This window comes from Ceratotherium simum, chromosome 16 (genome assembly GCF_057802395.1).
Source record: "Ceratotherium simum simum isolate JZ-2026a chromosome 16, ASM5780239v1, whole genome shotgun sequence".
NCBI lineage: Eukaryota > Metazoa > Chordata > Mammalia > Perissodactyla > Rhinocerotidae > Ceratotherium > Ceratotherium simum.
Window position 1 is genome coordinate 1,347,785 of NC_141915.1, and position 21,266 is coordinate 1,369,050.

At 46.1% G+C, this 21,266-nt stretch overlaps 1 protein-coding gene across 4 annotated transcripts in view; it reads right to left on the minus strand.

The window, feature by feature from the left end:
* TOM1L2 (target of myb1 like 2 membrane trafficking protein) overlaps positions 1-21,266 on the minus strand; it is a 124,140-nt gene that overhangs the window by 44,180 nt on the left and 58,694 nt on the right. For all 4 annotated transcript variants that reach the window (XM_014789453.2, XM_004432989.3, XM_087440293.1 and 1 more), the window contains exons 2-3: positions 10,536-10,620; positions 3,727-3,805 (exon numbers count right to left, since the gene is read on the minus strand). In XM_014789453.2, coding sequence (XP_014644939.1) covers positions 3,727-3,805; positions 10,536-10,620 — 164 coding nt within the window. The remainder of the gene's footprint in view (positions 1-3,726; positions 3,806-10,535; positions 10,621-21,266) is intronic.

The following is a 21,266-nucleotide window of genomic DNA, read 5'->3' on the forward strand; positions in this document are numbered from 1 at the left end:
GCAGCCCGGGTTCGGATCCCGGGCGCGCACCGACGCACCGCTTCTCCGGCCATGCTGAGGCCGTGTCCAACATACAGCAACTAGAAGCATGTGCAGCTATGACATACAACTATCTACTGGGGCTTTGGGGGGAAAATAAATAAATAAAATCTTTAAAAAAAAAAAAAGAAGAGCAGGAAGGCTGAGGTGGGAGTGGCTGTGGCGTGCCTCCACACTCAGGGCAGCAGTGGGCCAGGATGCACTTCTCACCTTCAGGGAACACATCCTTACGTTTTCCTAGTTGGCAGACTTTAAAGTCAGTGTCCTAGCCTGGCCTTTGGGGCTCAGGTACACAGGCTTGGAAATGCCCTGGACAGGGGGCCATGTGCTACAGGGAAGCTCTGAAGCCTAGGAGAGCAGGAGGTCCTCCCTAGCTGGCAAGGGCCACTCAGCCGAGGAGGCACGGTGGTCCACTTCAGGCCACTCTGCCAAAAAGGCCCTTGGCAAACCTGTCCCTGCGGGTTGTAGGGCGTGAAACACACAGTGGCAATTTTCTAGAATGTAGTCAAAGCCCACAGAGTAAGCAAAAGGAGACTCCAAGCAATCAGAAATAGACATTTCAAGTCCATTCACTAAGGCCCAAGCAGAGAGCCCCTCAGGGCCTCTGACTAACTCCTATTTTGGGTAAATATTAACAATCTTGGCAGGTACAGATGTGAAGTTAGGAAAGGCCCACAAGTAGCAGGAAGACTGAGAGCGACTAACAGGGTAAGTGAAGACCAAGACAGAGAAGCCATAAAAGCAGACATGAGACCACGTAATGTGCACCAGGCTGGGGCCTTTGATGCAGGGACAATGGATCTACACACTTCATAAGTCTCCCAACGGCATCACTAGATCTGCAGGGAAGATCTGTAAAAAAACTTAAGACTAAATTTAACCAAGGAAGTGAATGATCCATACCCTGAAAATTATAAGACATTGATGAAAGAAATTGAAGACGACACAAATAAATGGAAAGATACCCTGTGTTCATGGCTTGGAAGAACTAATATTGTTAAAATGTCCATACTACCCAAAGCCATCTATAATTTCACAGACAAAGAAGGACAAAACTGGAGGAATCACACTTCCTGATATCAAACTATATTACAAAGCTATAGTAATCAGAATAGTATGATACTGGCAGAAAAACAGACACATAAACCAATGGAACACAATCGAGAGTCCAGAAATAAACTCACACCTATACGGTCAACCAATATTTGACAAGAGAGCCAAGAAGACTCAATAGGGAAAGGATAGTCTCTTCAATACATGGTGCTGGGAACACTGGACAGCCACACGCAGAAGAATGAAATTGGATCACTATCTTACACCATTCACAAAAATTAACTCAAAATGGACTAAAGACTTAAATGTAAGACCTGAAACTGTAAAACTATTAAAAGAAAACATAGGGAAAGTGCTCCTTGACATTGGTCTTAAATAGACATTAAATGGACTTAAATAGACATTTTTCCAAAGAAGACACACAAGTGGCCAACAGGTACATGAAAAGGTGTTCAACATCACTAATCATCAGGGAAATGCAAAGCAAAACCACAATAAAGTATCACCTCACACCTGTTAGAACAGCTACTATTAAAAAGGCAAGAGACAACAAGTGTTGGCAAGGACGTGGAGAAAAGGGAAGCCTTGGGCACTGTTGCTGGGAATGTAAATTGGTGCAGCCACTGTGGAACACAGTGTGGAGGTTCCTCAAAGAATTAAACATAGATCTACCATCAATCCAGCAATTCCACTTCTGGGTACACATCCAAAGGACATGAAAACAGGATATCGAAGAGAGATTTGCATTCTCATGTTCACGGCAGCATTATTCACAATAGCCAAGACATGGAAACAACCTAAGTGTCCACTGACGAGTGAACAGAATAAAGAAAATGTAGTGTATATATATACAATGGAATATTATTCCGCCTTAAAAAGAAAGGAAATCCTGACTTTTGTGACAACATGGATGGAACTTGGGGTCATTATGCTAAGTGAAATAAGTCAGATAGAGAAAGACAAATACTGTATGTTCTCGCTTATATGTAGACTCTAAAAAAGCCAAACTCATGGAAACAGAATAGAATAGTGGTTGTCAGGGGCTAGGGGGTGGGGGAAAAGGGGAGATGTTGGTCAAAGGTACAACTCCCAGCTATAAGATGAATAAGTTCTGGGGATCTAATGCACAGCATGGTGACTATAATTAATAATACTGTAGTATATACTTGAAAGTTGTTAAGAAAGTACATCTTAAATGCTATCACCACACACACAAAAAAGGTAATTATGAGAGGGGATGGAGGTGTTAACTAACCTTATTGTGGAAATCATTTTGTAATATATACGTGTATCAAATCATCACATCGTACATCTTAAACTTTACTTACGCTATATGTCAATAATATTGTAATAAAGCTGGGGGGGAATAATAATAATAATAATAATAATAATAATAATAAAGACCATCAGGAAAGGTAAAACGATGCTTATCATGCTCTGTTGTGGGAAGGAAGTAACGGCAGAGACCACTTTAGGAAGCTTTCCATCCACTACAGTTACCATGAAGTTGGGCGCGTCAAGTGACAGGCTTTAGAGCCCAGGAAAATGTCCCGACACGTGCGAGTTCACTCCCTGGTGACTTCAGTTACTGAAAACAATTCATTTTGGGCATCACTCTGGGTTTAGTGAATGCCATGGCTCAAATCCTGAGAAAAAAACAAAAGCTTTCAACTCTCTATTTCTCAACTGGTCTTTTTCTCCTTTACTATTCAAATCTCAATTCCCTGGCAGAGAACTCTCCTAAAAAGTTTTGGGTTTTCACTTGGGCAAAAAATCCAAACAGTTTCTCTGCTGTAAAAGGAAACATGATATAGCTGTCTCCGATAAATAACAAACTATTCAAACCTACAGAGAAGCCCACACACTGACCTGTTACAGTTTCCATTATAAGAATTCACTGTGGCCCAGATTTTGCCACATCTGAAAAACTGTTACCTTTCAAGACAGAAATAACACCTGAAGCGGTCCCTTTTAATTTTCTGACATTTTAAGGAGGGCAAAAATCTGGTCTGTTCCTGAACGGAGTCACTTGGCTGACTCTTTCAAGAACCTCTGCAGCAGTGATCACTTTTTACCCCATAATCCACAGCTGGGTAGCTCTCTAGTTGTGCAGTCTGGACAAACCCCTAGACCTCTCTGAGCCTCAGTTTCTTCATCTGTGTGAGGGGGGTGATGAAACCTATTTTGGAAGGTTATTGTAAGCATTTGCATTAACATCTGAAAAGCTCAGCACAGTCCCCAGTAGGTACTCAGTGGAAGTCAGCATTTTTATAAAGAGGAAGCTGACAGCCAGTGAAGCAGCTAGCCTAGATGTCTCACAGCAGGCTGGTGGCCAAAAGGAGACCCAAACCTAGGCCTTTGGCTTCTCTGCGCTGGGCTTCTGCACTAGTCAGTGCTGCCCATGCCTTATCTTCTGCTGGTATACATGGATTGAAGCTCACTCCCCACTTCAGAGCAGGGCAAGAAAATCCAAGGGCACTGTGGGGAGGCTCTGCTGCACTCCAGCAGCACACGCACCACACCATCCACAGGAGGCTGTGCTGAGTGGACAGAGGGAAGGCCCTGTGAGTGGGGCAAGGCTAGGAGCACGGATTTTCCCGGACGCTTTCCCACTTCCAAGAGGGCAGCACTCACTGTTAATGCGAGCATCACCTCTCTGTAGTTCCGGTTCCCGTTCAGCCGCTTCTTCAGGGCTCGAATGGCATCCTTTGGCCTGAAGAAAAGGACATATTAAGATCCTTGCAAATTCTAGTTTGGGGTACTATCCTGCAGATTTGCCCCCATTTGTGTGAACTAGCATATATACAAGGTTATTTGCTGCAGCATGTTTGTAAATGTAAAAGATTGGAAACAAACTAAATGTCCATGGATATGACCAAATTAAATCATGTTTATGCACACAATGAAATACTGTGCAGCTGCAATATGGAGCAAACTCAAAGTCCCGTGAATAGAGTCCTCTGCAGAGCTGTGCAGGAGGGATGCTACTATCTGAGCTATAAAAAGACTGTGAACATACACATGGCACACCCAGCAAGGGGCAGAGAATCACAAGAAGCTGGGAACTTTGGCTGCCCCTTAGGAGGGGAACTGGGTGACAGAAGAGAAAGGGAAGTTTTCCACTGGACTGCCTTTTTGCAGGCCTTTTGAATTTTCTATCACTTGCAAGTATTATTTATTCAAAACAATAACTAACCCACTGGTCTGTGGGTATACTGAAGAAACCAGAGAGAGACGCAGAAGAGAGAATGGCCAGGCCTTGCTTAGGCCTGGAAGTTCAGCTCCTCCCTGGTTCCATGAAACTCCTTTTCCCCTGAGAAAACTTCAGTCTCCTCAAAACCAAGGAATTGTGTGTTCTTAGGTAATGAATCTGATATGGACTCCCAGAGGGAATCTCATAGAATTACACGCTCCCCAGTTTACAAACGGGCCATGTTCGAAAGCTCCTTCACAAGGTGCTTGTTTGGAAACTGGAACACATTCTTCCTTAAATCACTGTTCTAACAGCCCTCTAAGAGCACCTATTAGGTGCAGCTCTTGCATCTAACACGTTGTTTAATTTATTCTAAGCCAGGATTCAACCAAGTTGTGGGACTAAAAGCTACCTCTGGCGTGAAGCCCCTGCCCCTGATGCCCATCACCCGCACTCTGGGGAGTCCCATGCGGCTGCAGGCCTGCTCTTGTCTATCACGAGTGGGTTCCAGCCTTCCACCCATCGACACGTTAATATATCTGGGTCTTTCCAAAGTTGAACGTCCGTAAATCAGGGACCTCCTATTCCTATAGCTCTGAAATATTTGTGATCTATTTACGAAACGAAAAAGTCCTTTCAAATATGTGTGCGGAAGCAGGGGGAGGAGAAGGTGGAAGCTCTGCTGGTCAGCCCAATTTAGACAGAAATACACAGTAGCAAGGCAAGGCTTCTAAAGGAAATAAAAAAACACCCTGAGTCACCTATTTCCCATTCCCAACTTGCAACACAGCTGCCTGCAGGAATTCTTGGCTCCTGAGTTGGAGGGCTGATGCGATGAGGCTCTCTGGGGAATGGGTCCCTGCCAAGTGTGTTTGCAGTATGGCTGCAGTTTTCAAACAGGGATGCTGATTTCTGCAAATATGGGACTTGACAAGATCTCCGCTTTGAGGATTGTTTGTGGACTCGAGCTGATGAAGGTCAGCAGCTACTGGCCAGGAGTATGGATAAATTCCTCTCTCTCAAAGGCTCTGCCAAGCCACGGTTAGCCCTGACCCACGGCTGCCATCCCTCTCAACCCAGTCTCATTCCTCTCCTCTCGAACTTCCATGAAGCAGAAAACCGGGAATAGCCTCCGAGGGCTGCGATCCCTTACAGCTCACAGAGCATCAGCACACTCAGAGCTCTCCCGGGGTGGGGGTGATGCTGGTGGAGGGCAATCAGAGTCAGCAGGCTGGAGGGGTCGAGTTAATGTGAAAATTCATCCACAGGAAGTACTGCCTGAGAGTGACTGGGTGAGCACAAAAGCAAGTATTTATCTCTCTCCCTGGGGAAGAAGCTTCAGAGAGGAGGATCAAAGGCATGTCAGAGGAATTGCAAAGTTTCAAGCAGCAGCAGCAGCAGATTAGACAGCATGGAGTTAGAAACAGGAAGAAAAGAGAGAAGGAAGAGTCAAGAGCCAAGATGGAGCAGGAAGAAAGGACTAGGAGGGAAGGCATCTGTGAGGTGCCCCAACACCCTGGCAGCTTTCGGAGGAAAGGTCAGGACCCTCAGGGCAGCCCCCAAAGCCTCAGGATCTGGCCTCTGGCCATCGTTAGCCTCCCCAAAGCCTCCTTGACCCCAGACTCATAAGAGCCCTTCTTTGCAGTCATACGGAACCCAACTTGTCCTGCGGTCCCAGAACTGCCGCTTCTGAGACGCTTTCTCCTCATCCCCTAAGAGGACATGGCTGCCCCCCACCGTGAACACCCACTATGTATAACCTCGCTCCACTGCATTCACCTGGTGATTACTCCTCTGCGGCCCCTCCAGCTTAGAGGCTGAGGCACAGACGAAGATTCAACAAGCTGGGCAAGGTCCAGAGAAGGGTCATGAAGATGACCCAGGTCAGCGGATCCTCAGCAGAGCTGCACATCAGAATCGCCTGGAAAGCACTTATCAAATGCACACGTCTGTGCCCTAATTAGGTAGCTCTGGGTGAGGCCTGGTAAACAGGGTCTAAAACATTCCTGGTCACTTATTCAGCCAGGTACTCCTTGTTAACGACCACGGATCCAAGGCACGAGGGACTGCCACACAAGGCCTCAGGCTGGAGGTGACCTTGGCCCTGGACATCAGGTAAAGCCCAGGGAGGGACCTGTGGGGCAGCTCACCAAATCTGCTCCCTCCAGGACCAGAGCCTCCCAGAGGTGAAGCTCTGAATAAATAAACGTGCAGGCAGAGCTTCAGCGGCTGGAGCCAGGTCCGCTTGGGCTTACCTCCTACATCTGCCCTTCCTAGCTGTGCTGTGAGACCTTTGGCAAGCCACCAAACCACTCTTTCAACATTAAAATGGGCTGTCCCTACTTCATATGGCTGTTGGGGGTGCTGCATGAGCTGGTGCACTCCAGAGCTCAGCACAGGGGACTGGCACATGGCAATCTCAGAGAATGGCAGACAGGGTAAGGGCAGTGAAGCCACAAGATAGGGACTAATGGTACCCCATTTTATGAATGAGGAAACTGAGACAAAGGAGATGAAGTAACTCACTGAGGGTCACCTGGCAAGCGAGTGGAAGACCTAGGATTCCAGCCCAGGTGGGTAGCGTCAGGCTCTGTGCCCCTAATACCATTACATGTCCCTTCCTATGCACACATTGCACACACTGAGCTCCAGCCTAGGTGTCCCCTGTCTCCCCTGCCATACACCCACCTCACGTGGCTGACACCCTCATATTATGTAAGACTCCACTTGGGTGTCACCACTTTCAAGAAGACTTCGCTGCTGATAGCCCCAAGGCCAGCCGGCTGCCACCGCCCTAGTCTCTCTCCTTAGCTATTTACAGCTTCTCTCTTGGAGCACTCATCACGCTGTGTTATGATTATGTTTGCATGCTTGCATTCCTCATCAGACTATGGGTTCCTTAGGGACTTCATGCATTTATTCACTTATTTAACAAATGTTTGTTAAGAGCCAATTATGTGTGCACTGTGCAGGTGCTGGGGATAAAATGGCGAGTAAAAGAGAATTCCTGCCCTCACGGAGCTCACAGTCTAGGAGGGACTGGGGGCGAGACAGACACTCTAACAAAGGTCAAAATATGTGTTTAAACTGTGATGAGCCTAAGTATAATATAGGGTATTATGAAATCACATACTAGGCAACTTACCCAAATTAGGAGAGAGGGGTGTCCAGGAAATGAGATTCAAACTGAGATCCAGTGAATGACAAGAAATCAGTGGAAGGAGAGGTCAGGGGGAATAGAGGGAACAGCAGGGGCCAGGTACCTGAGCGTTAGCTGGACTTGTGGGGGTTTTCTCCCACTTAGGAAGAGATTTGGACATGACCTCACGGTAGAGGCAAGGACAGAGAACCCCCAGGAGTCACTGAGATGCTCTTCCTCAAAAACTCAGGAACAGGAGCGTGGGCTGCTTTAAGAGGAAGGTGCAACCAGGCCTTCTGTGAGTTGAGGATTGGAAAGGGAAGCTGACCCACCTCTCAGACCCCGGAGGGAGGCTTTAGCTCCTTTGGAATGAGGAAGCTTCTTTCCAACACCTATTGATATATCCTTTAGATGTGTGGAGAACTGCAAACTGGGTACAGGAATGTGGGCAATTCAAGGAGCAGAAACAGGGCTGAAGAGTGAGGACAGGGGCCAGGGCCCCCAGTGCAGCAGCACAGGGGCAGGGTAGCACACAGCAGCCATTAAGGACCTTTACCCTGAGCAAAGGCTTGTTAGCAAGGGAGTGACTTGATGGGTTCCGAGTTTCTAGGAGACCCTCTGCCTGCAGCATGGAGAATGGACAGAGGGAAAGGGGCAAAGGTAGATGGATCACCTGGAGACCACAGCCTGATTCTAGAGGATGACACAGGAAGAAGCTTCACAACCTGACCTGAATCACCTTTCCAGCCTCTGCTCCAGACACTCCCTTTCCCCACTTCTTCCCTGTGCACCCAGACCATCTGTGTCCCCGACACACTGCCCTTTTCATGCCACCCTTAGCTATACGGCACACTTCTCTTCCCGCCATCCTTGAGACCCCAGCCTGAAGCCCACCCCTCCAGGAGGCATCCCCACTGCCTCCCCCTCTGAGTCCACAGCAATGTGCACATGCCTCAGCCAACAGCCTGCCTGGTCCTGCCCAGTGAGTGCCTCAAGAGCGGCCCTGGTGCACTCACCTTAGCATCCTGGAACTAGCTGCGTCTCCAACTGTGGGGTCAATAAATGTGTCTGGACAACTGGATAAATGAGCGAATGAGTGGTGTCTGAGGGGGACATGAGGAAGAAAAGAGCCCAAGTGGGTCTGAGGAAGATGACTAGTGTGAGGCCAGTTAGTATGGTATTAGAAATACATAGTCCCCAACAGCTCTTCGTGAATCACGTCCCTGTGCCAGGCACCGAGCCGACCACCTACATTTAGATGGCAGAAATATGCCATCTTTCACCAAAGACTCCCAAACTTACATCTCCAGTACAGGCCACTGCCCCAACTCCAGACTCCTCCGTGCCATGACCCTGTCAGCAACGCCCCCCGGGGGCTTCACTGGCAGATCTAAAGGATTTTAGCTGAACTTCTGATCTCTGCACCCTCGGCCTGCTCTACCTCAGGAAATAACTATGCCATCCCTGTAGCTGTTCAGACCCCAGACCTTGGAGTTATCCTTGACTCTTCTCTCACGCCCACACTGGCAAATTCTACTGGCTCCACCTTCTAAATACATTCAGAATCTGATCAATTCTCATTCCCTCCCCCCTACTATCATCCTGGTCACAGCTGGTCATCATCTCACAACAGGATTATTGTAATAACCTCCTAACTGGTTTCCCTGTTTCTGCCCTTGGCTCACCCCCAGGCAGGCCATTCTGAACCCTGTAGCCAGAATGATCTCTTTAAAATGAACGTTAGACCACGCCCCTTCTCTGCTCAAATCCTCCCAGGGATTCCCCTCTCACCTTGAGTCAAAGAGTCCCTGTGGTGCCTGCGTTATCTGGATCCTCACATCTCTGACCTCATCTCCAGCACCCTCTTCTCTGTCTCCACTCCAGCCCCACTAGCCTCCTTGCTGTTTTTCAAACACATGGGACACCCTCTCTCCCAGGACTTCTGTGCTTGTTGTTCCCTGTGCTGGAAAGTTCTCCCTGGTATAACCATCACACCTCACCCTCTCATTTCCTTCAAGGCTTTGCTCAAGGTTACCCTCTCAGTGAGGCTTTCCTTGATTACTCTATTTAAAATTGCCAATTCCCAGCCTTCTCCTTCCCTATCTCCCTTCCAAGCTTCATTTCTCTGCATAGTCTTCTCACCAGCTGACCACATTACATGTTCTAGTTATCTTGTTTATGGCCTGCCTCTCCTCTCGAGACTGTCAGCTCCCGAGGGGAGGGAGTCTGCCTGTCCTGTTCACTATTGTGTCCTCAGTACTGACAGGAGGGCCCAGCACAAAGCAGTCACTCAGCAAATATTTGTTGAATGAGAGCAGGACCAACCTTAAGAGGTTGGTGCTCACTTTGTCATGGCAAGGCTGTAAGTGACAGGGCCAAGACGCAAGCCCATAGCTGCCCGAGTCCAGGCTGTCCTCACCACGCCCCTCACCAAGAGGGCGTGGCCACAGCAAATTCTGTTCTTATGGTGTGGACAGAGGGCCAGATACAGACTAATTTGGAAGAAGTATAACTAGAATGTAGCTGTAATGTAGAAGAGGATATATAGTGCACAACAACAAGAAGAACAGAGCCGGAAGCCCAGGGATGCGAGAGAGGCGGCCTGTGGGTTAAATCCACTCATGCCAGAAACCCTGGCTGCTCTGTGCCTCACACGTATTTTCTCACTCCCTGCCTTCCTCTACAGACACCATGGGCTCTCTCTGACTCCTGAGGCTCCAGTCCAGCAAAGCAGGGCAGAGATAGCCCCACATCTGTGGAGGGGAGGCAGAGGCCGGGAAGGAGGGGCAAGAGGAGGTGATGATCTGGTTGCAGAGACTAACGACCACTGGGAACCAAGTAACTAAGCAACTTTGTTTTCACTTGTGATCAAAAGCAGGTTATTAAAAGGTCATCACTGGTCTAACTCAGGCACTGCCACCGGGGGAGTTAGGGGGGAGTTGGGCAGGAAGAGGAAAGATAATTAAGAGTGTCAGCTTATTAAATGCCAAAGCAAACACACCAAAAACAAAACAAAAAGTAAAACACCTGACACCCTTAAACCCCAAGAGGCCTTGAGTGACACCCAGGAGCTGACAAGCTTCACAGGAGGGGGTGGGGGAGCACACGTACCCTTCCTCCGTCTCATTGATGATGTCACAGATCTCCATGTTCAACGTCCAGTCCTCGCTTTGCAGGGAGCCATCTGTTGCCTTTTCTGTAAAGACAGAGAGAAAACTGGTTTACATTTCTCCTGGAATAAGGGGGCTCTGGCAAGAAACAGGAAGGGACCAGAACCACCACATTCTCCTCTCAAGCAGATGGGTTGAACCAACACAGCAGTTCTAGGGGTGCTGCTTTTACAAGAGATCCGGGCCTGAGGGCTGATGTCACATCACTGTCCTTTATTCACCAAACTCACCCTCAGGCTCATGACAGGCCTGAGCCATCAAAAATCACCCAAAACAGGGAGATGTTAAGTTTACTAGCCCACAGATTCTGGAGCCAAACTACTTGGGTTCAAATACAGGCTCCACCACTTACTAGCTGTGCAACCCCGGGCGAATTACTTAACCTCTATGTGCCCAGTTTCCTCACTGGTAAGCTAGTGAAAACAACAGTACCTACCCCATAGAGCAGTTATGATAATTACACGGGATAATATACGTAAAAGCACTTGGACTAGAGCCTGGCACAGAGACAGCACTATTAGGTATTTGCTATTATAATTATTATGATTCAACTTCAGCAGTTAAAAGCCACATTTAGAATAAGGGGGAGGAAGAGGGACCATTATTTTTTAAGCCACGGCCAGGCATGGTGTTAGGTGCTTTACATACAGGATTTTATTTCATCCACAAAACAACTTCCTGACCATTCAGTGGGAAAAGACAGTCTTTTCAACAGATGGTGCTGGGAAAACTGGATATCCACATGCAAAAGAACAAAGTTGGACTCTTATCTTACAACATATACAAAAATGAACTCCAAATGGATAAAAGACATAAACCAAAGAGCTAAAACTATGAAACTCTTAGAAGAAAACATAAGGCAAATACTTTATGATATTGCATTTGGCAATGATTTCATTGATATGACACCAAAAGCACAGGCAACAAAAGAAAAAAGATAGATAACTTGGACCACATCAAAATTAAAACCTTTCTGTGCATCAAAGGACACAACCAAGAGTAGAAAGGCAACCTATGGAATGGGAGAAAATATTTGCAAATCACATATCTGATAAGGAGTTAATATCCAGAATATATAAAGAACTCTTACAACTCAACAACAAAAAAAACAAACCACCCAATTAAAAAATGGGCAAAGGATCTGAACAGACATTTCTCCAAAGAAGATATAGAGATGGCCAACAAGCACACGAAAAAAATGCTCATCACTAACAATTAGGGAAATGCATATCAAAACCACAGTGAGATATCACCTCATAACCATTAGGATAGCTAGTATCAAAAAAAAAGAAAAGGACAAGTATAGGTGAGAATGCGGAGAAACTGGAACGCTTGTGCACTGTTGTTGGGAATATAAAATGATGTAGCCGCTATGGAAAATAATATAGTGGTTCCTCAAAAAATTAAAAATAGAATACCATTATCCAGCAATTCCATTTCTGGATATATATCCAAAAGAATTAAAAGCAGGGTCTCTAAGAGATATTTGTAGACCCACGTTCATAGCAGTATTATTCATAATAGCCAAAAGTTAGAAGCAACCCAGGTGTCCATTGACAGATGAATGGATAACAAGACTGTGGTATACACATACACTGGAACATTATTCAGGAAGGAAATTCTGATACATGCTACAACATGGATGAACCTTGAGGACATTATGCTAAGTGAAATGAACCAGACACAAAAAGACAAATACTGTATGATTCCACGTATAAGAGGTACCTAGAGTTGTCAAATTCATAGAGACAGAAAATAGAATGGTATTTGCCTGGGGTTGGGGTGAGGGGTATGGGGAGTTGCTGTTTAATGGATATAGAATTTCAGTTTTGCAAGATGAAAAAGTTCTGGAGATTGGTTGCACAACAATGTGAATGTACTTAACACTTAAAAAATTGTTAAGATAGCAAATTTTATGTTACCTTTAACACAATTTAAAAATGTTTTAAATAAAATTTTAAAAAAGACAACCCCCTAAGGTTGGCATTATTCCCTCCCACATTTAAAAAGAAGGAAAGGAGGCTCAGCAAGGTTGGGTACTCAGCCAGGATCACATAACTGAATTGGTGCCAACACTCCATCTCAGCTCTGTCTATCTCTAAAGCCTCAGCATTTGTATGACGCTGCCCCACCTACCAGCAAAGCTGGAGTTCAGATCTGAAGCTGATATCTTAGGCAAATTCTAAACCCGCCCTATCCTAACTGTGCAATTCACGAGAGGGATACCATCACCACCATTTTTTTCCAGCTTGATTGAGAAATAATTGACATACATCACTGTATAAGTTTAAGGTATACAGCATGATGGTTTGATTTACACATATTGTGAAATGATTATCACAATAGGTTTAGTTAACATTCATCATCTCACACAGATACAATAAAAAGGAAAAAAATTTCTCCTTGTGACGAGAACGCTTAAGATCTACTCTCTTAACAACTTTCAATTATAGTAGTCACGTTGTGCATTACGATCTTAGTGCTTATTTATCCTATAACTGGAAGTTTGTACCTTTTAACCACCTTCCTCCAATTCCCCCTCCCTCCAAGCCCTCGTCTCTGGTAACCACAAATCTGATCTCTTTTTCTATGAGTTTGGTGGGTTTTTGGGGGGTTTTTTTACATTCCACATACAAGTGAGATCATACAGTATTTGTCTTTTTTTTGTCTGACTTATTTCACTTAGCATAATGCCTTCAAGGTCCATCCAAGTTGTCACAAATGGTAGGATTTCCTTGTTTCTGGTTTTTCGGGTTTTTTTTTTGTTTTGTTTTGTTTTTTGCTGAGGAAGATTCGCCCTGAGCTAACATCTGTTGCCAATCTTCCCCTTTTTGCTTGAAGAAGATTTGCCCTGAGCTAACATCTGTGCCGATCCTCCTCTATTTTGTATGTGGGGTGCCGCCACAGCATGGCCGCTGACGAGTGGTGTAGGTCCATGCCCGGGAACCAAACCTGGGCCGCCAAAGTGGAGTGCACCAAACTTAACCACGAGGCCATGGGGCTGGCCCCAGGATTTCCTCGTTTTTTATGGCTAAATAATATTCCATTGTGTGTGTGTGTGTGTGTGTGTGTGTGTGTGTGTGTACATATATATATATATATCACAACCTTATCCGTTCATCCATCGATGGACACTTAGGTTGTTTCCATGTCTTGGCTATTGTAAATAATGCTGCTGTGAATGTGGGGGTGCAGATATCTTTTCAAGTTAGTGTTGTCATTCCCTTTGGATATATACTCAGAAGTGGAATTGCTGAATCACATGGTAATTCTATTTTTAATTTTTTGAGGAACTTCTATACTATTTTCCATAGTGGCTGTACCAGTTTACATTCCCACCAACAGTGCACAAGGGTTCCCTTTTCTCCACATCCTTGCCAGCATTTGTTATCTCGTCTTTTTTTTTTTTTTTTTGAGGAAGATCAGCCCTGAGCTAACATCCATGCCAATCCTCCTCTTTTTTGCTGAGGAAGACAGGCCCTGAGCTAACATCTATTGCCAATCCTCCTGTTTTTTTTCCCCTTTTCTCCCCAAAGCCCCAGTAGATAGTTGTATGTCATAGTTGCACATCCCTCTAGTTGCTGTATGTGGGACGCCGCCTCAGTGTGGCCGGACAAGCGATGCATCGGTGTGCACCCGGGATCCGAACCCGGGCCGCCAGTAGCAGAGCGCACGCACTTAACTGCTAAGCCACGGGGCCGGCCCCAGGATGTTAATCCCTTATCAGATACTGGTTTGCAAATATTTTTTCCCATTCCGTAGATTGTCTTTTCACTTTCTTGATGGTTTCTTTTGCTGTGCGGAAGCTTTTTAGTTTGATGTAGTCCCACTTGTTTACTTGCAATTTTGTTGCTTGTGGGTTAGTTGTGATTTCCAAAAAATTATTACCAAGACCTAAGTCAAGGAGCTTTTTTCCTGTTTTCTTCTAATATTTTCATGGTTTCAGGTCTTACATTTAAATCTTTAACCCATTTCAAGTTAACTTTTGTGAGTGGTGTAAGATAGAGGTCAAGTTTCATTCTTTATCATGTGAATATTCAATTTTCCCAGGACCATTTATTAAAGAGACTGTCTTTTCTCCATTGAGTATTCTTGACTCCCTTATCAAATATTAGTTGAACATATATGCTGGGGTTTGTTTCTGGGCTCTCAATTCTGTTCCACTGATCTATTTGTCCGTTTTTATGACAGTACAATACTGTTTTAATTACTATAGCTTTACAGTATAGCTTGAAATCAGGAAGTGTGATGCCTCATCCCCACTATTTTAACAAAAACTTCATGCACCCCAAGCTTCCACTGATACTCAATAAAACAGATGACCTCTGCACATGCTGGAAGCATCCTTGTTTTACCAGATGCAACTACGGAGAAGTGACACTTGTTTTTTACATAACATTCTAGAACTCACACATCCAAACAAAGGCTGTACTTACAAGCAGTGACAACATACTCCAAAAACATAGCTATTGCTCAAAACATTTGTGCAACAGCCTTTAGTCTGCATTAAAAAGCCTCATTGTTTTAATTTTTACCAAAAAGGATACATCCCCAATTTTCTCACCCTCTTTATTTATCACCCTTGGCAACCAAAGACTCTCTACCCCCTGAAGAAGCAAACCCACCCACAAACGGTGAGAATCTGCCTCAGATGAATGCCATGTGTGCAGCGGACTGTGCAGGATACTGGGAAGGCTCCGACATCTGGGGAACCGTAAACCGAGGTCCACAGATGATGCCAGTGTGGCAGGGACAGAGGCAGCGTTTGATGTCTGCCTACAAGAAGAGGCAATAGAGACTGTTCAGAGCCAGATAGGCCCCACAGATGCTGCTCCCCTCCTCCCACCCACTGCATGCATGTGGAAGAGAGGCCACATCACAAAGCTAGTTAAGTGGCACTGCTAGTCCTATAGGGCAAATTAGAGCCAAGCAGCAGGAGGGAGCAGCCAGGGTGGGAAGGGGAGGGGTGGGGGTAGGCACCCAGGAAGAATGGCTCACAGCACCATTATAGTCTAGAGAAGAAAAGACAGAGGCTACAGGAATGCTGAAGGGGGCGGCAGGGAGCAGCATCTAGCTCTGGGACAGCAGTGTCCTCCCGCCGCCTAAAGGCTTTGCCGGGAGGCAGGAGAGGCCCTGACAGTCTGGGAGGCTGCAGCAAGGTTCCCAAGCTGGTAGGCACGTGAATGAAATGATCTCCAGCCCACTGCTCTCCCTGCCACATTCCGCTGTCTCTGAACAGTCCTCCCCTTCAAGGTGTCCACTCCCAGAAGAGGGTGGAGGTGGAAGAGGGTGTCACTCCTAGGGTCACATACAGTAGGGGAGTGTCTGGTCACAAAGCCAGCAGCCTCCTCAGAGGAGACCGATCCTAATAAAGCTGCTCTGCCTGCAGGCCTGGGCTCGCAACCCTTCTGAGCCTGCCAGGGGAGAGGCCAGCTGGCCAAAGGGCCTTCCTGCACTGGTCATCTGTCCCTGTCACAGCACGGCTGCGGCACAGACTCTCGTGGGGAAGAAAGTACCGCGACTGCACTTTGGTAGGGCCACAAGAGACACTGTCTTGGGAGGCTTAATAGAGGAAATATTATCAATGAAATCTCATTTCCAAGTTCAGTTTAGCAGCAGAATCCATTAACCTTATATTCACCCTCTCCCTTCCTCTAATAATACTGGGAAGGGTTCACAGGCATGATAACTTATCCTCAGGGTCAGTGCATTCTATTCAATTACTGGGATTCAGAGTTTTCAAGCTAAAAGATATATACTCGTTTTGATTATAAAGAACCAACCCAAAAAGACTGCTTCTTTGTTTTCATTTTGCTGGAAATGCCACACAAACACCACCACGGGTATTTGGTTCTGCTGAAACACATGTGGGAAGTAAGGCTGACAAAGGAGCTCAAATCAGTTCTTATTTTTCTTTCCTCATAAAAGAATTCCCAGCAACGGGAGCAAAGTTGTATCTGATTGCCTCCGGAACTGCGGCCACTCCTTGTGGGCTCCCTCACTCAGTACTGTCCCCAGGACAGAGGAAGCAAAATTCAATCTCATTTCTTTTGTCATGTACATCGTCAAAACCTAAAATAAATCCTGGTGCAACAGCAAAAACACAATGCTCCAGGGAACAATGGGGCAAGTCATTCTTACCAGCCAGCCCTCGGATTGGATAAAGCGCAAAACACCAGTGACCCTAGTTGCAAAGGGCTGACCTCTCAGAGGTCTTGGTGATATGCTAATGACCAGGGGCTGCACTGGGCTGGGCAGGGCAGGGCTGGGCAGTGCAGGGTAGGATTGGCCAGGATTGGGCAGGGCAGGGTTGGGCAGGGCAGGGCAGGGCAGGGCTGGGCAGGACTGGACTGGGCAGGGCTAAACAGGGCAGGACTAGGCAGGGCTGGGCAGGGCTGGGCAGGGCAGGGCTGGACTGGGCAGGACTGGACTGGGCAGGGCTGGACTGGGCAGGACTGGACTGGGCAGGGCTGGGCAGGGCAGGAAGGCTGAGCAGGGCAGAGCAGGGCTGGGTAGGGCTGAGCAGGGCAGACATAGCTCCCACAAAACCTTCAGTGCAAGAGACCATGTCATCCTGATGCTGTTGCCAAAGCATTTTCTCCATTCAGAAAAGGGTGACTCCCGCCTGGCGTAGGCTGGGGGCCAGAATGCCCTGAAGCTTCGACCCAAACAGCAATGATACTGCTCTCTCTGGCATGGTGTTTCTGCCCCCCTACCCTCCCGTGCAGTCTGAAATCCAAGGCAGTCCTGCTGGGAGGAGCCTCACAATCCAGTGGCTTGGTTTCTTGGCTGCCGCTTTCTACACTTTGATGTTAAATATAGTGACATCAGAAGCAGCCAGAACCAGAAGGCAAAAGGGGACTGGTTTTAGCATTTTGCATTCAACAACATCCCTTTGGTGAGAATGGAGGAAAAAACAGACAAACTATCTACCTCCTTAATCATCAAGAATTTGGATAGAAGCCCAGAGGTGCCAGCACAAAGAAACGGCATTCAGGGTTGCTTCGTGCCGGAAAGCACGTATGGAGAAAGAAGAAAAAGGGGTTTGGATGGGCAGGAAGCTCATCTGATAATATGCACCAATAATATGAGATGAACCTTCTGGGTTACTATATGAGAGGCAGGTTGGCATCTACCAGTCAGGCGGAAAGAAAAATCAGTCCCAACATTCTACACAGAGCCATTATTGCCCATTGCTTCAGATTCCTACATGCTCTGTGAATGGTAACTGCAGCTGCTCCGCTTCCAGTGGAGAGACAAGAGAATGAATTTGAAATACTCATCCCTACTTTACAGGACGTCCTTTCCTATGACAGCTGTCCCCATTCCTCCTTTGCCCCTCTTTTTTTTTTTTTTTTTGTGAGGAAGATCAGCCCTGAGCTAACATCCATGCCAATCCTCTTTTTGCTGAGGAAGATTGGCCCTGGGCTAACATCTGTGCCCATCTTCCTCCACTTTATGTGGGATGCCACCACAGCATGGCTTGACAAGCGGTGCGTCGGTGCACGCCCAGGATCCGAACCCGGGCCACCAGCAGCGGAGCGCGTGCACTTAACCGCTACGCCATGGGGCCGGCCCCCAGCCCCTCTTAAAAGGAAGAAAACAGGGCCAGAAGAAGGTCCACAAAGTACTATCTGATCAGCCTGCAGACAACCATGAGGCAGTTTTCTCTGTAACTTGAAGGCAAAATAAAACCTCTTGGTCTACGCCATTTACCTGAGATTGGCAGGGCCTGAGACGTGCCATGCATTGTCCTTGGAGCTGAGGAGAGGAAGACCTTAACACTCTGCCTTAAGAGGTCAGTACAATGGAGAGGCAGCTAGGCTGTCCGTCATGATACAGTCCAGTCTGAGCCTGAGGACAACCACAGCACTCTGGGTGGCTTTGATAACTGTGCCCTGGTGCCAAGGAGCTGGGAAGGAGATTAATGGCACTCCCCACACCCACTGTGACAGACAACAGCCTGCCTCTTTAAGTAGAGCACACAGGACCACAAGACAAGCCAGAAAGAGCGAGCCAGAGACTGTGTGAAGTCCCAGAGGAAGCAACTAAGCCTCTGTCTCTCACTCGCAGCTAGAGAGAGCACCAGGGGAGGGCATGATGTAGAACAGTTGTTCCCAACCTTGGCTGCAGGTTAGAATCACTAAGAAGCTTTTAAAAAATATTCCTTCCTAGGTGCCCCCCACACCTTCCAATCAGAACCTCTGGGGCATGAGGCCCAGACACTGACGTGCTCTAAAAGCTCCCCAGGGGGTTCAATGTGCAGCCAGGGCTGAGAACCCTAACTCAGGGGAAGGAACGCCAACACGGTCACCCAGGTGACACAAATGGACTGCACAGCTACCAAGCACTGGACACTGGGGACACAGCGGAAGGCAGGACAGACCTAGTTTCTGCTCTCATGGAGCTCATGGCCCAGAGGGGGACGGGGTGTCAAGTGACCCTGGTTCCAGTCCTGGCTCTGCCACTGATGATCCTGCGCTCTTGGACGATTTATTCCCTTTTCTTCTCCGGGCCTGAGGTTTCCTGTCAAATGAGGTAATGGGCCCGAAGGACCTCTGATCCCCAACCCCCCACCGCTGTACTCCACTCTGACAGGACATTGGCCTATGTATATTTTTTCTTCTTTACTGGTGATTTTTCTTGTGATAAAATATACATAACATAAAATTTACCATTTTAGCCATTTTTAAGTATACAGTTCCACGGCATTAAGTACATTCACATTGTTGTGCAACCATCACCACCGTCTCCAGAACTTTTTCATCTTCCCAAACTGAAACCCTGCACTCATAAAACACTAACTCCCCATTCAAATGACATAAGGTAAGGGCTCAGCTTCATTCTTTTGCCTGTGGATATCCAGTTTTACCAGCACCATCTGTCAAAAAGACTGCCCTTTCAAACCACTGAATGGTCTTGACACCCTTGTCGAAAATCAATTGACCATATATGGGAGTGTTTATTTTGGGCTCTCTATTCTATTTCATTGGTCTAAGTCTGTTCTTACGCCAGTACCACACTGTTTTGATTGTTGTAAGTTTTGAAATCAGGAAGTGTGAGTCCTCCAACTTTGTCCTTCTTTTTCAAGATTGTTTTGGTTACTTGGAGTCCCTGGAGATTCCATATGAATTTTAGGATGGATTTTTCTATTTCTGAAAAAATTTCAGTGGGATTCTGATTAGGATTGCACTGAATCTGTAGATCACTTTAGGCAGTAATGTTATCTTAAAAATATTAAGTCTTCCAATCCATGAATATAAGATGTCTTTCCATTTATTTATGTCCTCTTTAATTTTTTTTTTAATTGTTTGTTTATTGCAGTAACATTGGTTTATAACATTGTAAAAATTTCAGGTGTACATCATTGTACTTCTATTTCTGCATAGATTACATCATGTTCACCACCAAAATACTAATTACAACCCATCACCACACACATGTACCGAATTATCCCTTTCACCCTCCTCCCTCCCCCCTTCCCCTCTGGTAACCACCAATCCAATCTCTGTCCCTATGTGTTTGTTTATTGTTGTTATTATCTACTACTTAACGAAGGAAATCATGCGGTATTACACCTTCTCCCTCTGACTTATTTCACTTTGCATTATACCCTCAATGTCCATCCATGATGTCACAAATGGCTGGATTTCGTCATTTCTTATGGCTGAGTAGTATTCCATTGTGTATATATACCACATCTTCTTTATCCATTCGTCCCTTGATGGGCACTTAGGTTGCTGCCAAGTCTTGGCTATTGTGAATAACGCTGCAATGAACACAGGGGTGCATGTACCTGTACAAATTGGTGTTTTCAAGTTCTTTGGATAAATACCCAGCAGTGGGATGGCTGGATCATATGGTAGTTCTATCCTTGATTTTTTGAGGAATCTCCATACTGTTTTCCATAGTGGCTGCACCAGTTTGCACTCCCACCAGCAGTGTATGAGAGTTCCCTTCTCTCCACATCCTCTCCAACACATGTTGTTTCCTGTCTTGTTAATTATAGCCATTCTGACGGGCGTCAGGTGATATCTCATTGTACTTTTGATTTGCATTTCCCTGATAGTTAATGATTTTGAACATCTTTTCGTGTACCTGTTGGCCATCTGTATATCTTCTTTGGAGAAATGTCTGTTCAGGTCCTTTGCCCATTTTTTAATTGGGTTGGTAGTTTTTTTGTTGGTAAGATGCATGAGTTCTTTATATATTTTGGAGATTAAGCCCTTATCAGAAGTATGGTTTGCAAATATCTTCTCCCAATTGTTAGGTTGTCTTTTCGTTTTGTTAATGGTTTCCTTTGCTGTGCAGAAGCTTTTTAGTTTGATGTAGTCCCATTTGTTTATTTTTTCTATTGTTTCTCTTGCCCGGTCAGACGTGGTGTTTGAGAAGATGTTGCTGAGACTGATGTCGAAGAGCGTACTGCCTATGTTTTCTTCTAGAAGTTTCACAGTTTCAGGTCTTACATTCAAGGCTTTAATCCATTTGGAGTTAATTTTTGTGTATGGTGTAAGGTAAGGGTCTACTTTCATTTTTTTGCATATGGCTATCCAGTTTTCCCAACACCATTTGTTGAAGAGACTTTCTTTTCCCCATTGTATGTTCTTGGCTCCTTTGTCAAAGATTAGCTGTCCATAGATGTGTGGGTTTATTTCTGGGCTTTCGATTCTAT